Raw genomic sequence first — 16,935 nt, forward strand, 5'->3', positions numbered from 1 at the left:
AAATCCAAGTCTTAGGATCTTTTGAATCTCCACCTTTAGATTTTAATCAGCCTACATCTAACAGTGAATGATCAAATTCACCGTGATCATTAGGGTCCATGTAAACACTACTACTACTTGAGATGCTCTTAAGTCTCATTCTTATTTTATTTTTTAATCAATTTTACAAAGAATATGATCTACATTTCTGTCATTTATTGCCCCAATAAATATCTGGGTAATACCGTCATTTTACAGACCTTTTGGTAGTTGGTCTCTATTTATTGACTTCGAAGTAAGTTTTTGTACCAAATTTTGACATTTTATTGGATTATTTCATAACTGTCTTGAAAACGAAAACTAATAACCCTAAATCATATTTATAATTTAACTAAAGAAACTAATTAAAGAAAATATAACATTATAAAAGAAATTAAGTCATAAAAGTAAAGAAGGAAAGTGTAGGGGGCAAATCTTAAATTTCCATGCGATGGAGGACCTAGAAGATAATTCGCCACAAATTACCTTGATTCAAATCAAGGCAGAAACTGGGCTAATATTAATTGGCCCAGCACTTAATGGGGTCGCCGACCCGAAAAATTTATATCAGAAAATAATTTAAAAATATCTACAATTATATTAGAAAATAATTTAAATTTTATCAAATTAAAAAGATATTATTATTTACCATCCAAATTACTAGTTACCGCCTTTTATTGGACAGTTTTGCTCTTCTCATATTTTTCTTTCAAAAACTGTGAATGGTTTCTCTCTCCCCATCAAAATTGAAATTCTAAAAATAATTGATGAGTTACAATCCGAGAACCCCAAAAATGGATGATTACGAGTCGGAGAAATTGGACGAGGCATATTTTTCATAAAAATATACTTTAATGACCTTCTGTTTGCTTTTTACCCTTGAAAAGTAGTCTTTTACAAAAAAAACTGAGAATCTCTGCTTTTTTAAAAAACATATTTTCCAACAGCAAACAGTAAACAGAAACAACAAACAAACCCTTAGACTTATTACAATGCTTCTTAGAGCATCTCCAATAGAGGTGCCTAAAAGAGTGCCAAAACTTACTAAAATATAGTATTTTATTGTCTCTTTCATCCACATCATTTTTGGCAACTTTTACTTAAAAAATGCTTCAATAGAGATTGCTTGAAAAGTAGCCATTATAATCCTACAAATTATTATTTTATTATAAATAAAATGTTCCAGATTTATTATTTCTAGGAAAGTATATTAAAAAATTATTAAATAAGATTGCCAAGAGGTTGCCAAAAATTGGCAACTTTCCTTGGCACCCACAATCACTCCAATAGTGGACACCCTTTATTGGAGATGCTCTTATGAAACTAGACACTTTCAAACTTAACTTTCATAGTGGGATTGCAGGAACTGTGAAATTATCTTCCTCTTGAAATAAGAGGATTTCAAATATTCAAACACGTAAATACATTACAAATAAGTTTCCAATACGTTTCTAATAAATTTCTAGAAGGAAAAGAAAATCGCTGCGGGCTGGGTGAAAATTGGTGCGGCATTCGCGTCGCCCACATCGTGCGAGTACGCCCTTAACCCGATGGTTAAGCGATTGCACCCCTGCGCGTGAAAGAGCATTTTCCCTAGTAATTGGTCAAAGGCTTGTAAAGCCCATTTACTTATAAACTAGTTAAGTTTCTCATTTCTTTCCTATGTGGGATGTAAGTGTTTTATTTCATTTTATCTTCTTCCAAACCATTTCAAGTGGTTCAATTTGAGCATCAATTTCTCATTCATCATTTGTCCGTTTTGAGTTTATAATATATTTTTAAAAAGATCTTATGGTATAGAATACGTTGATATATTTCAATTTATTCGTTATATACTTAAGACTCAAATTAACAAAAAATAACAAACCAAAAGTTGTTTATAATTTATTTTGGATATATAATGTATACAAATATTTTTAAATTAATTATATATTTAATATATATAAATATTATTTATTTATTTATTACGTCATCCGGTTCGATCAATCCGAATCATCCGATCCGATCAAGTGATCCGTGACTCAGTCATCAATCCGGTTTGATGTCCGGTCCGGTTCTGATAATATTGCTAAATTGCATTACTCGTATTATTATCGTGTTAAAAATTGGGTGCCTTCTATGTTTACTTTGTTTTTGACAAAGTAAGATTTACTTTGTTTTTTCTACCATTGGATGAGCTTACTTTGTCAAAGTTCATCACCATTCAATGATGGAAAAAACAAAATAAAGCTTACTTTGTAAAAAAAACAAAGTAAATATAGCCTAACCCTAAAAAATTGACATCAAATTATAAACTTATGAATTAATTGAATTCGCTCTTTCTGTGGCTGTAATTAACTTCCTAATTAAATTCACTCATTTATTTTTCTTTTTCGGTGTCCCACTCACTTTTGCTTTTTCTCTCTACTAATGCTACATTTTCCAAATCTTATGTCATAAGATCGGATCTGAGCTGCTTCCGCTTCCGAGTTTTTTCATCACACACCAGGTATTTTAGTTTATAGATTTTGAATTTCATAGCTTTTGATCCAATTTTAGTGTTTTTGGTATCTGGTTTTGAAAGTAGTAGAATAAGTTCTGTTCTGTTCTGTTCCTTCTTTCTTGTTTTGTTTTGTTTGATCTGGTTCTTAATAAGCTCTTACAGTAATTACTTGTGATCTTATGTTGCACGGAAACGAAACGTACACGAAAAATGGAAATGGATATGGAAAAAATATAGCTAGGATCAAGCTCAGATTATATGTTCCTTCAATTGTCATGAATCTCGTTATGTCTACTCGATTGCTCTAAACTTTAGGGGTATAATTGTAATATTTATGATGTTAATGGAGCAATCTAAGTTTGTCATGAATCTCCTTATCCATACAAGGGGGTCTTTGGTAGCTCAAAGAGAGAGTTTTAGATGTGTCTAGTGATCTCTTGTTTGCATTGTACGCCTAAAATAGCCTTTTACAGAGAATCATGTTGTTTTGGAAAAGCAGTTTTTTCTAACAGTATCCAGTCGTAAAACAAATGGGCCCTGATAATGACCAAGTGCCCGTTTGTTTCCATTTTTCGGAATTGCTTTTTGCATTTCAAATCTAAACAGGAGACAAAAAGCGTTTAGTAAAAATTCGAAACATATGATTTTTAGATAAAAATCAACTAATATCTGCTGCATATCCATAACAGCAACAACAAACATGAGCAGCTGAAACAAACGGACCCTAAAAATTCGTTTAACTTTCAAAGGATAGGGTTAAAATTGGTCCAACCTGAGGCAAAATTGCTCGGGAGTATTTTTCACCTTATCCCTATTCCGATTGCGTGAAGTTCAAAACAATAGCATTCTACTGTTCTAGGTTTAGTTGATGTTTGATCTGAGTTAGACCGTCTAAATGTTTGACCTAAAATGTAATTAACAAATTTCTAATCGGCTTATATTATACTGGGTTCCTTTAATATGTTTACACGACCAATTTTACTATCTAAGGATGACATGTAAAAATATGGGAGGTTTGAATCATGTTCATCTATGATAATTGTAATTTTATTATTTTAATTAAGGTGACATCTAAAAGCATAAGAGGATATAAGAATAATTTCAAATATTCGTCTCATTTTTTAGTTAGCATCTCAATCAATCCAAAAATTTACATGTCAAACCCAAAATTGACCCATTACATCAATAAACCACTAACCTACTAAATTCATGTCGGGTTCGTATCGTGTTTTCGAGTCGTGCACACAATTGCCACTGTGAAACACTGCAGTACTTGGATGCATCAGTTCTGGAATTTGGATATTTTCTGTAAGATGTGTTGCGATAACTCATTTACTGATGATCCGATGAGACACATTCGAAATTCGGAGTTTCAGATACTTCTCAAAAATGATGAAGATGCAATACTATATCGTGTCACACGGATTGTCTTTTTAAATCGTGTTGTCGTGTTAGAAATTGACTTCTCTAGTTTGAGGTGTATTGTATGATTCGTGCACCGAGCATACATATTGGATGGTTTGTCTATTTACCTTTTGTTTGGTTCATGTCTTTTACTCATCATAAACCAGAAGTTCCTAAGCATTATATTATCTCCGTGTTTCATATCCGTTTCTGTTTCCATTACCGTTCCTAGCTATATTTTTTTAGAAATAACGTTTCCCGGTATCAGTTTTAGTGCAACATAGCGGAAAACTATATGCTTTGTTCTTCCTATACAAGTTTATAAATATATATCTTAGTTTCCAGTTCCTTGTTTTAATGGATACCTTTCCTATTTCAGGTCATATTGTTTCTAAATTGAGTATTCTTGTTTCCTATTCAAGCCAACGTTGCAGCAGATCACGTAATTGCAGAAACTATGTCTGTTTCAGCGGGAGATTTGGATCCAGCTTTCCAGGGAGCTGGAAAAAAAGCGTATCCTTGATGAAATATGTAGCATCTATGTGTTATTATATTCTTGTTTCGTAAGAGATTCGAAACATGTACTATTTAATCGATCTCCTCACGAATTAATGTCCTTAACCAGATTATAGCGGACTTGAAATATGGAGGATCGAAGACTTTAAGCCTGTTCCGATACCAAAGTCATCTTACGGGAAATTCTTCACCGGTGACTCCTACATCGTTTTGAAGGTTGGTGGTGTGTTACTTGTACATATGTTGTTGTCAATGCTTATATGCTATGCTATACTTGACTCCAAAAAAACTTAGGCTTCATTTCACTAGCTTAACCGTTGGTCTTTTGGTCATTCTGAGCTTTCCCTGTCAGCGTATGAGTGAAACCGAACTGGAAATGTAAAATTCTGATCTGTTTTCTGAGAAATGGTTGTTCGTTTATCATCTATAATTGGCGTTACGTGCTTCTTAATGCAAGTAAAAAGCACTCCCCGAAAACATTTCTTGCAATTCAAAGCGAGGCCTCATACGAACGGCCAAAAAGAACCTAGTGGTATAAATAGAGGTATCAAAATGAGCTATCGTGTCATAATAATCGTGTTATATGATATAAATTCAGCAAAAATGATAATCATGCCAAGTAAGTTACTTCTGTAAAATGGTGTTGTCGTGTTTGATAGCCTTACAAACACAACAACATGTGTGAAACCGAACTGGAAATGTAAAATTCTGATCTGTTTTCTGAGAAATGATGTGCTCATTTATCATCTATAATTGGTGATATGGACTTTGTTACGCAAGTAGAAAGCACTCTCCGAAAACATTTTGCAATTCAAAGCGAGGCCTCATATGAACGGCCAATACCTAGTGGTATAAAAAGAGGTATCAAAATGAGCTATCGTGTTATGTAATCTATATATTTTACATGATTATATATGATATAAATGCCAAAAAAAAAGGATAATCTTGTCATATAGGTCGTGCCAAGCGTGTTTGATAGCCTTACGTAGGAGTTGCGCTCTTCTTTTACGTTTGCACAGCATCTATTAGGCGTGGTAAAGATATATGATCTGTTATATATCAATATAGGATAAACTTTTCTTTTACAAGTGAAGTCTTTAGATTTCACTTCCGGATCAAAGTTCATTGTGGTTATTGTGCGACTCGTAGAAATCCGCGTTTTTATTACATCGAATTATACTGAGAGAATGCTACTTTTCCTTTTGCAGACAACTGCCTTAAAAAGTGGTGCATTTCGTCATGATATTCATTTTTGGCTCGGTAAAGATACTTCTCAAGTGAGTTCTGCGTTTCATATATATTCCGATATTCGCCTATTTGCTTCGGTCCTTGTGTGACTAAAACTCGATCTTGTTATAGGACGAGGCAGGTGCAGCTGCAATTAAAACAGTTGAACTCGATGCTGCCCTTGGCGATCGTGCTGTGCAGTATCGCGAGGTTCAGGGCAATGAAACTGAAAACTTTCTATCATATTTCAAACCGTGTATCATACCTCAACCCGGTGGGGTTGCATCTGGATTTAAACATGTCGAGTCTGAAGAACACCAGACACGATTGTTCATCTGCAAAGGAAAACGTGTCGTCCAAGTCAAAGAGGTGAGTCTTATGATTTTAGCAGGTAAATTACATATGTAGTGTACAACCTTTGTCATTTTTCACACTTTGGTGTGCGATCTTCAATTTTGCACACAAAAATGTACAATTTTTTGGTGACCTCCCACTAAAGTGTATAGCCGGTAATTACGACCTTCAATTTTGCACACAAAACATGCCACATCAGCAATTTGACCTCCATAAAAGTCAAGATTGCTAACGTGACGCGTTGACTTCGCGTTGACCAGTCACAATTACCGGTTGTACACTTCAGTGAGAGGTCATCAAAAGATTGTACAGTTTTGCGTGCAAAATTGAAGGATGTACACGAAAGTGTGAAAATTTTCTATCCATGTATATGAAGACATTTTTGTTTTCTGTTCCTCTGAACAGGTTCCTTTCGCCATATCTTCACTTAATCACGGTGATATTTTCATTCTCGATACCAAGTCGAAAATTTTCCAATTCAATGGTTCGAGTTCTTCTATTCAAGAGAGAGGAAAAGCTTTCGAAGTAGTCCAGTATATCAAGGACACTTATCATGACGGGAAATGCGATGTAGCTGTCGTTGGTAAGTAGAAATTTAATTGAGAAATCAAAGATTATATTGTAATATGCAGTAGCGGAGCTAGAACAAAACACTCGGGGGTCAATTTACGAAAATGTGTTAAAAATTACAATTTTTTAGGATTAAGCAACAACAACAGCCGTTCAAAATCGTTTCAAACTCTGAATACACTGTGACTACGGACAGAAATTTTACATTTAGCTATGGAATTTTCCGTCGTAACATGTCTTTATATTTTCTCTAAGCCAGGTTGTAAATCTGCCCCCGGTAATCGGCTACATAATGTTTTGGAAAGCCTTAGAAGTAGTCCGGTATATCGATTTCTTTCATAAACGTAATTATTTATCACTCTGCAGAGGACAGAGAATCGGCGGATGGCGACGAAACTGGAGAATTCTGGGGTTTCTTTGGTGGTTTTGCTCCAATTTCCACAAAAACAACCACTGATGACGACAATATCACTCTTTCTGGTTCCATTAAGCTGTTTTGGTAATGAATTGTCTATGTTTTTCGTTCTTTAACAGTTTAACTCGCTTTTTCGAGATCATTTTTGGTAGTGCAAATGATTCTGTACTCTGCATTTGAATTTAGCGTCGAGAAGGGGCAGGCGAAACCTGTCGAGTCAGATTCGCTGACAAAGGAATTACTAGACACAGATAAATGCTACATTCTGGATTGTGGAGTTGAACTGTTTGTATGGATAGGAAAAAACACTTCACTTGATGAGAGGAAGAGTTCAAGTGTAGCTGCTGAGGTATGCATTTTTCGGTGTGTTATAATCGAATTATATGATCTATATATTCCACGTGATTATATATAATATAAATGACATGAAAATGATAATCATGCCAAACGGGTTCGAATAATAGTATTCACGTATTCATAATCTGTGTGAAACAAAAAAAAAAGGTAAATAGTTTATTAGTCCCTACATTTTACAACACACTATTTAGTCCTCGTATTTTAATAATACACTGTTTAGTCCTTAACTTGTGTTCTATTCAATAGTTTAGTCCTCCAAATATTTGAATTTAAACATTTTAGTCCCTTTACAAGGACTAAACTGTTGAATAGAACAAAAATTAAGGATTAAACAATGTATTATTAAAATACAATGACTAAACAGTGTGTTAGTTAAAAATATAGAGACTAATAAATTATTTACCCAAACGAAAAAAGCAAAGTGAAACTGTTTTGTTGAGACATAAAGGGAGGTCCGGTGCACTACGCATCCCCGCTAAGCGAGAGTCCGGGGAGGGGTCCTACCACAAGGGTGTATTGGGGGCAAGCCTTCCCCTGCCAATTTTTTGCAAGAGGCCGCTTTTAAGACTCGAACCCCTCACACGACAACGGTGTTTACCGTTGAGACATATTTCACGTAAATTCTCAATTATATGGTGCTTGTTGATGACACTTATCAGGAGTTGGTCCGGAAAGGCGAAAGGCCAAACTCACACATAGTTCGTGTAACCGAGGGATTCGAGACGGTGATGTTCCGGTCTAAGTTCGATTCATGGCCACAAACAGATGTAGACGAGGACGAGGATGATTAGAGAATACTGAGATGAAGATGAAGTCGTGCTTCATATGAATAATATGCCTACTCCTTAATATAATATGTATAGGGATGACAACGAATTCGGGTTTATTCGGTTTTGTGCAACGAATTCGTCTATCAATAATTCGGTAGTAGTAAATGAGTTTGTGTAGTAATTTTACTACCTGTTACGGGTTCGGGTTTAAGGTACTTGTTATCTAAATTTGGTTGTATTATAATAAATAATTATAAATATTTTTATGTTAATGTTTTGTAATGAACATTGATTATATATGAATATTACAGTTGATTGTGTTAATTTAAATTTTTTTATTTGTGTTGTATTTACTTAATTATTGTTAATTAATATAACAAACATAGCCTTAGATATGTTTATGACTACTTTTTTTTTTTTAAATAAAAGGTTATTTAACTTTTTCTAACAAATGATCTATGTTGCACGGAAACGGGAAATGAAATGTAGAAGGAAACGCATACCGGAAAACATTATTTCTAAAATAAAATTAGCTAGAAAACGGTAATAGAAACGGAAACGGACTTGAAACGGGGACGATAAACGGGAAACGATAAAAATCCCAAGAATATTCAGTGTGCAGAAGAGGAATCATATATTCTTAAATATATGAAGTCATTGCATCGATAAAATGCATTCAAGTAGGATTCATTCACAGGAGTGTTTTAGGTGGTTTCTGATAATTTATGAGTGTTAAATTGATATTTTTTTAGGTTGTTTTTGCATAAAAAAATAAAAATTTCGTACACATTTTTTATGGAATTTTCAGCATTTTCTGACAATCAGCGAATGTTCAAACCCCTACTAGAACCCCTTGAATTTGTCCCTTTAAGAGATCTATTGACTTCCAATTCACCGGCGACACCCTTAAGAGGCGCCAGCAGAACCAAAGAGATCTATTGAAATCCAGACACCCTTAAGACGTGCTGCCCCACGGCCTTAACTCTAGGCAGATTCTGAGAATCTATAACACGTCTGAGTACCAATTGCACAATAAAAGTGTCAAAATGGATTATCGTGTTATGCGATCTATATATTTCACATTATTATATATGATACAAATGCAACAAAAATGATAATATTGTGGGAATGGGTCATTTGTCAAACAATTGTTTATGTAAAATTGTGTTGTCGTGTCAAAAGAGACCACTTATAACCTCTAGCATTTGAGATAATCCGACAGATAATGATACTATAGATTCAATCACATTGTCTGAGGATCAGTTTAGTTCAGTTGTTGTTGTAAGCTGTTCGTTGTTGGTAAATACTAATTGATTTTATTCCAAAATAGCTATCAACAACCGTTTCTAACCGAACACTTTATATATACCTATAAAGTAAAACAGTAAAAAATAGCTATCAATCATATTGTTGTAAACTGTTGTTCGTTGTTGGTAAATATTTAATTGATTTCATTCCAAATAGCTATTAAAAACTGTTTCTAACCGAACACTTTATATCTACAGTATGGAGTAAAACGGTAAAAAAAAAGCAACAAAATCTCCTTTCGGTAAGCATCATCACGATACTGAAGAACAAGAATAACGATCGACTTATACAAACACACACACGAGTGTATCTTTTACTGGTAATAATATTATTTATGTTGTCAATTCATTTTACGAGTCATATACAGAGCAATTCATAGTTTTTCTAGATCAGTATCTTCTAATAGCAAACAATGTGATTATTCAGTTGATTGATCAGTTTGATTTACAAGTAATAAATAACAGTGCAGCAGAAGTTCATAGTTTTGCATACTTTTTGAGGTTGTTTGCAGCATCTTTCGCATGTTCCGGCACAGGCATATTGCATTTAAGTGTAACCCGGGATGACGCCACCAAGGATTTGCTTTCTGTATTAGGTTGATTGATCTTCCAGAACTGCACCTCCCATACCTGTTTAGAGTGCCATTCCAAACTCAATGATGAGTAAAACCTTGTACCAAACATCCTTAAAAATGTGCAGTGTCATAGTGCAGCAATTTCGGACAACACGATAATGTCCCGCCGGAAAATAGCTTGCCGAGTTTTGTGATTGAATTGATAGAAACAGGAAACATATATAGAGAAATAGATTGAAACAGCCAAGCAGATTTAGGGATTTAGACCATTTGAATGCAGAACTATGGTATTAAACTGGAAATGAAAGCATACAAGAAAGATAAACTGAAATTGTGAGCTTAAACTCAACCCTGCAGGAACATAAGACTTTAAAGCATTTCATGTTTCCAAAACCGAAACTCTCTAAAACTTGTAGAAAACATTTCTAGCCACGTTTCTGTAGGGCGGCCCGGTGCACTACGCGTCCCCGCTAAGCGAGGGTCCGGGGAGGGGTTCCACCACAAGGGTGTATTGGGGGCAAGCCTTCCCCTGCCAATTTTTTTTATTGGCAAGAGGCCGCTCGTAAGACTCGAACCCATGACCTCTTGGTTACACGACAACAACATTTACCATTGCGCCAACAACCTTGCAGGAAGATAAACATTTCTAGCCACGTTTCTGTAATTTAAAAAAATTGGAAACTCGTTTCTTAGGTGTAATGTGCTTTCAGAAGTGGATCAACGTTAATCACATGTTCAGTAAATCCCTAATATTTTTCTAGATTTTCTATAAGCTTTCAAGATGGGGAAAAAAAATCTATCTATTATGTGATTGGTATAACGTATACATTAGAAAGTAAGACATATAATCTTGTAATTTTAAAAATGGAATAAGGTGCAAAAATACCCTAATATTTACAACCAGGAGCAATTTACCCCTAACGTTTAAAATGATGCAATTTTACCGCTAACGTTGGCGGCCAAGAGCAATTTTACCCCTAAGGTTGGTAAGTTGGGTCAATTTCGGACATTATTATAAAACACACATATAGAAGACAGTTTGGTGAATTATTTCTCAAATTGACTCAATTTGTCAAAGTTACGGGTAAAATTGCTCTCTGTTGCCAACGTTAATGGTAAAATTGATACTGGCTATAAATGTTATGGTATTTTTGCACCATATCCCTTTAAAATTTTATAGATATATCCATATAATTTTGTTATTTTCACGTTTTCATTTCCTATATTTTCAGTTTCCATATCCGTTTCCTTTTCCGTATACTGTAGATACTAACTATAGCACCCCAAACGACGTGTCAATACCCATATTATACCTTATTTCATTATCTCGTTCTCTATCAGATTGATAACGTCGTTGTATTATAGACATCTTCTTCTTTTGAATCTTCTTTAACATGTTATTTTAAATAAATAAATAAATAACAACAAAGCCTTAGTCCCGAAATGATTCGGGGTCGGCTAACATGAACCATCATATAAAACCGTGAAATCAAGTCGTGTCAGCGACACAAATTCGCTCCCTCCATTCCGTCCTATCCACTACCATATTTTCCTCAATTCCCAGTAAACTCATATCACTCTCGATCACCCTCCTCCAAGTTTGCTTAGGTCTTCCCCTACCCCTTACCACTACATCCCTTTGCCACTCTTCGGTTCTCCCAACCGGCGCATCAAGTGCTCTACGTCTCACATGGCCAAACCACCTTAGTCGGTTTTCTCTCATTTTATTCTCAATAGATGTGACCCCTACTTTTGTCCTAATTATTTCATTACTCACCCGATCCTTTCTCGTATGACCACACATCCATCTCAACATACGCATCTCCGCCACCGACATCTTATGGATGTGGCAGTGTTTCACTGCCCAACACTCCGTACCATATAACAATGCTGGTCTAATTGCCGTCCGGTAGAATTTCCCCTTCAATCTATTAGGCATGCCAGGGTCACAAAGGAAACCCGTAGCACTCTTCCACTTCGACCAACCAGCTTTAATCCTATGAGCAACATCTCCATCTACTTCTCCATCCGTTTGGATAATAGATCCTAAATACCGGAAGCAATCCGAGGCCTGAACAACTCTCCCATCTAGGGTGATTGTCCCTGCCTCCCTACTCCTATGGCCGCTAAACTTACACTCCAAATATTCTGTCTTACTTCGGCTCAACTTAAAGCCTCTAGATTCTAGAGTTTGTCTCCATAGTTCCAACTTCCTCTCCACTCCTTCTTTCGTCTCATCAACCAACACAATATCCTCTGCAAACAGCATGCACCATGGTATACCATCTTGAAGTGAACTTGTTAGTTCATCCATAACGATGGCAAAAAGAAATGGGCTTAGTGCGGAACCTTGATGCACTCCAATCGTAATAGGAAACTCTTCAGTCTTCCCAACACTAGTACGTACACTCGTGCATGCTCCCTCATACATGTCCTTTATGATGTCAATATATTTCCGCGAAATGTCTTTCCTTATCAAGGCCCACCAAAGTACTTCCCTTGGTACCTTATCATATGCTTTCTCCAAGTCAATGAAAACCATATGCAAGCCTTTCTTCTTATTTCGATAGTGCTCCATTAATTGTCTCATTAGATGGACGGCTTCCATAGTTGATCTTCCTGGCATAAAGCCAAACTGGTTTTCCGAGATCTTCACCGTCCTCCTTAGCCTTTGTTCGATCACTCGCTCCCAAAGTTTCATAGTGTGACTCATTAATTTGATTCCCCGATAGTTGGCACAATCTTGGACATCGCCTTTGTTCTTATACAAAGGGATTAAGATACTTTTCCTCCATTCTGATGGCATCTTATTGTTTCTCCAAATTTTGTTGAAGAACGTCGTCAACCATTCGATTCCTCTTTCTCCCAAACATCCCCAAATCTCAATAGGGATGCCATCAGGTCCTACTGCTTTCTTCAACTTCATCTTACTTAATGTCATTTTGACTTCACCCTTTTGAATTCTCCGCAGGCATTCATGATTTATCATCTCGTGATGGATACTTATATCTCCAACATCTTGTTTGCGATCTCCATTAGATAAGTCATCAAAATAGGACCTCCATCGTTCCTTGATATCCTTATCTCCAACTAGGACTTTCTGGTCCACATCCTTCACACATTTAACTTTTCCGAGATCTCGCGTCTTCCTATCTCTCATCCGAGCAATTCTATATATGTCTCTTTCCCCTTCTTTCGTATCCAATCTGGTATACAGATCCCGATTCACCTTTGCTCTAACATCTCGTATGACCTTCTTTACTTCCCTTTTAGCCTCTTTTAACATGTTATTTTATTTCAAATAAATATCCTAACATTATAACTAAGCAATTATAGACAAGTTTGAAATTCATTGGTGCAACAAGTTGGTGAGGTAGAAACTGAGAAAATTTTGACAAATCCTTAAGCCATGGAGGTGATGATGGTTCTTTAGCTTGAACTGAAACCAAGATAAAGGAATACGTGCATAGGTGCGATTTACAACCTAAATTGAAGAATCATGGAGCAATGTTTTCTGAATTGACGGATCATTTTTCATTAAAAAAAATTCATTCCTATTAAGAAATATTTAATTCAGCATCCAACAAGATATGACATGTTATTACAATTATCACATCTATTAGTTAGCTAGATGTTTCTACTACCTTTTATCGAATGTACTGGATCTTAACTGACATGTTCTTATTTGGTAAGGCTTCAAAGCAGGACATGTTAATGGTGCACAGAAGGAGGCTGTATAATGGCAAAAACTATGCATTAAATGTAAGGAGTGCTGGCTTGCTGGTCTTCTTTATGTCTCTACGTTAAACTTAGTACCCTAAACATATATTGTCTCTACGTTGCTGGCTTGCTGGTCTTCTTTATGGATGTCTTTTTGGTTGAGTTGAAATGCAAAAGACCAACGAAGGAGCTAATTAAATTTCTAATTCGATGATGTTACAGTTCTTGAATTATTAGTTTCACAATTCACTTTCAAGAGACAAAAGCATCGAAAATGTTGAATGGTGCGCATAAAATGCCCTTAAGAGTCTAGCATTCACAACAAGATATGAAGAATTCATGAAAGATCAATTGCATATAGAATTATAGATGAATTATAGCAAGTTGCGGTCCTCAGAAAATACTAATGACAGTAAAAAACAAATAAATAAACGAAGTCCAAGTTACCTGAATGGTTTTGCCAAGACTGAGAGGAGAGGCCTCAACAAAGAGAAGGTCACCGAGCTCAGCACGCTTCAGGTGACTGATGCTAAGGTGAATCCCAGCTATTCTTTGAAATCCTGATGCAATGTGGGCACCCATACTAGCCAGTGACTCTGCTATCAGAGCAGATACTCCACCGTGCAACACTTTAAATGGCTGATCTCATTCATTTATCAATTCATTATTAGTGATAACACGGTTGATATTAGGGGGTTAAGTACTTGCTAAAGAATGAGATTCCTTAATGGCAAGGAGTAAAAATTAAGAAAAGAAAACGGGAAGAGAAAGACCTGAACGGACTTCTCAGAAACACGAAGGCTGCCAGTGACCTTATGGGGGGACAATTCGTCAATTTCAAAGCCAATCACATTCAGCAAAAAGTCGAGACTTCCCGTCTTGGATGATGATGATTGATCCATGATTAGTAGCTCCAAAAATTAGCTCCTTGCTACTAGATCAGACTGTTGTTTCTTCACGCCTCACCTTTGTAAAATAGGCAAACATAAGACCAACTAGTAATCACACCTTAGGCCTACAAACCTTGTGATTATATCAGTAACGAATTCTAAATCGATGTTCAAATAATAAGATACGATACGACCAAATACTATTTTATATACCTTTAATGGTGTAGTCTACCTTGCTACTAATAATATTAATATATGATATTAACAATTGGTCTAGCTCAATGTGAACTGAAAAAATGTAATAGAACATTAGGAGCTCAATAGAAACAAAATGCAAAGTTTAAGGATATAATAGGGGCTTCCTTCTGCATATTGCAATGAAGTTCCACTAAAAATTAATATTAGATTTATTTTGTAAATTTTATCTAGTTTAAACTTAGGATTAGATAAATGGATCTTAAATTTTCTAAGAATCCTTTGAAACTAGAGAATTAAAATCATATAATTGTTCCTAATTATCACTATTCAACTCTAACATATAACCCAAGATAAAGGGATAAATTGTAATGCGGTCCCTGAAGTTTGGGGTCCGTTTCATAAAGGCTACTACACTTCATTTTCTTTCAATAAAACCATTGAACTTCACATTCAATTTCAATAAAGTCATTCCCGCCAATTGGTATACAAAAAAACCAGTGGAATGTTGGCGTGACTATATGCCATCTAAGAGCCAAGCTGAACAATGATGTGATTTTTTTAAACTTTTGTGTGGTTTAGGATGTGCTAATGGCACACACGTGGCCACCACATGTCTTCCACGTGTGCCGTAAAAGTCAAATATGTTTGTTGTGGGGGCATGGTTGACATATAGTTTGCTGTCTATTGTGTCACATTCTGATGAGTTTTTGCGCACAAATTGGTAGGGATGACTTTGTTGAAATCAAATGTGAAGTTCCGTGATTTTATTCAAAGAAAATGACGTTCAATGACCTTCATGAAACACAATGATTGTCGGGACCTTTTACCCCAAGATAAAGCTACCAAGACAAAGCTACACAATACTAAATCATACAATTTAGTAAAAGAAATAACATAACCTTTCACGAACGACGATTGTGAAAACAACAAACTGCTGCACAAATAGGCACAAAAAATAAGCACTTCTGCATACATTCATACTCCCTAATGCAGGGCTTCAAACAAATTTCCCCATATACATACACTCAATACATCGTTTCTAAACATAATCCCATTTCTATCAATAATAGTTTTACATGAACCACAGATAAGAGATTCATGTTATTTAATATTAAAATACATATACATGAATGGAAAAAAAAAAGGTAATCTGATGCACATTTATTCAAAAATTGAACCAACATTCCCAAAATGCAATTCCCAATCCCCCCAGGAAATCTATTGCAAAGAAATAATTAGTAAGAAAATCAATCAACAACCACAAATACATTTGAAGCATTCAAAAGGCACAGCTAAATCAATTGAACAGAAATTCGCATAATATCAAAAATGTGAACTCGATGACTGTATAAGAATACAAAAAATGGTTCCTACGAGGTTCTAACCTTCTTGCGACACGAATGAAGCGAGTGAGGCTGATATGGGGCTCGGTTTGACCGCTGGCAGGTTCGTCAAAGTCTGTTCACGCTAAACCCGAGCCTATTTCTGTTCTCCGTAATCGCGGTCAATGGCTAGATTGACCGGAAAATGGTCAAAATGTTATCTCCAAAACCTTAATTTTCTACCGGAAAATGCTGCGCTGAATTGGAAATTGAGGTGATCAGTTCCGTCCCTGAGTGTGTCTGTTCTCTCACAGACGACGATCTTATCCTTCTCTGCGTTTCGGTATGGTGGTAGCTGAATAAAGCCCATTAATGCAGGTTAGGTGAGGTTTGTTTCCTTTTTCCTTTTTTTAGTTTTGTTCTCTTTCTTTGCAAGAAAAATAAAGGGAAAATTACACAAATGGAAATCTCATTTACATATTTAACCCATTTACTCAACCTACTACATATTTATACTGATTTTGTATGACTTTCCCATAATACCCTCAATATTTACGCGCGTCTGTCTCCCTCCCGTCTGATTTCGCAGATTCGATATTATGCGAAGCCTGCGAAGCTAATGTTTGGGTTTACTTGATGAATTTAATTAGCATATGCGAAGCTTGCGAAACTAATGTTTGGTCTAGTTGATGAATTTAATTAGCATATGCGAAGCCTGGATGCATTTTGAAGCTAATTCGCAAAGTGGTATATAACAAAAAATGTCAAACAACAACGGATTCTAATATTAAAATCATAACATTATCAAAA

At 35.5% G+C, this 16,935-nt stretch overlaps 2 protein-coding genes across 2 annotated transcripts; one reads left to right on the top strand and one right to left on the bottom strand.

The window, feature by feature from the left end:
* Nucleotides 1-2,353: 2,353 nt before the first annotated feature.
* On the top strand, nt 2,354-8,437 carry LOC136233096 (villin-4-like). Its single transcript, XM_066022659.1, has 9 exons — nt 2,354-2,506; nt 4,284-4,417; nt 4,537-4,636; nt 5,629-5,697; nt 5,780-6,016; nt 6,407-6,584; nt 6,938-7,070; nt 7,173-7,335; nt 8,003-8,437. The coding sequence occupies exons 2-9, from the start codon at nt 4,362-4,364 to the stop codon at nt 8,132-8,134; spliced, it is 1,068 nt and encodes a 355-aa protein (XP_065878731.1). The 5' UTR covers nt 2,354-2,506; nt 4,284-4,361; the 3' UTR covers nt 8,135-8,437.
* A 1,291-nt stretch (nt 8,438-9,728) lies between these two features.
* On the bottom strand, nt 9,729-16,498 carry LOC136234034 (1,4-dihydroxy-2-naphthoyl-CoA thioesterase 1). Its single transcript, XM_066023787.1, has 4 exons — nt 16,189-16,498; nt 14,489-14,681; nt 14,163-14,354; nt 9,729-10,050 (listed from the first exon to the last, which is right to left on the bottom strand). Exons 2-4 carry the CDS (start codon nt 14,615-14,617, stop codon nt 9,898-9,900), a joined length of 474 nt encoding a protein of 157 aa, XP_065879859.1. The 5' UTR covers nt 14,618-14,681; nt 16,189-16,498; the 3' UTR covers nt 9,729-9,897.
* Nucleotides 16,499-16,935: the final 437 nt, after the last annotated feature.

This window comes from Euphorbia lathyris, chromosome 6 (assembly GCF_963576675.1).
Source record: "Euphorbia lathyris chromosome 6, ddEupLath1.1, whole genome shotgun sequence".
NCBI classification, from domain to species: domain Eukaryota; kingdom Viridiplantae; phylum Streptophyta; class Magnoliopsida; order Malpighiales; family Euphorbiaceae; genus Euphorbia; species Euphorbia lathyris.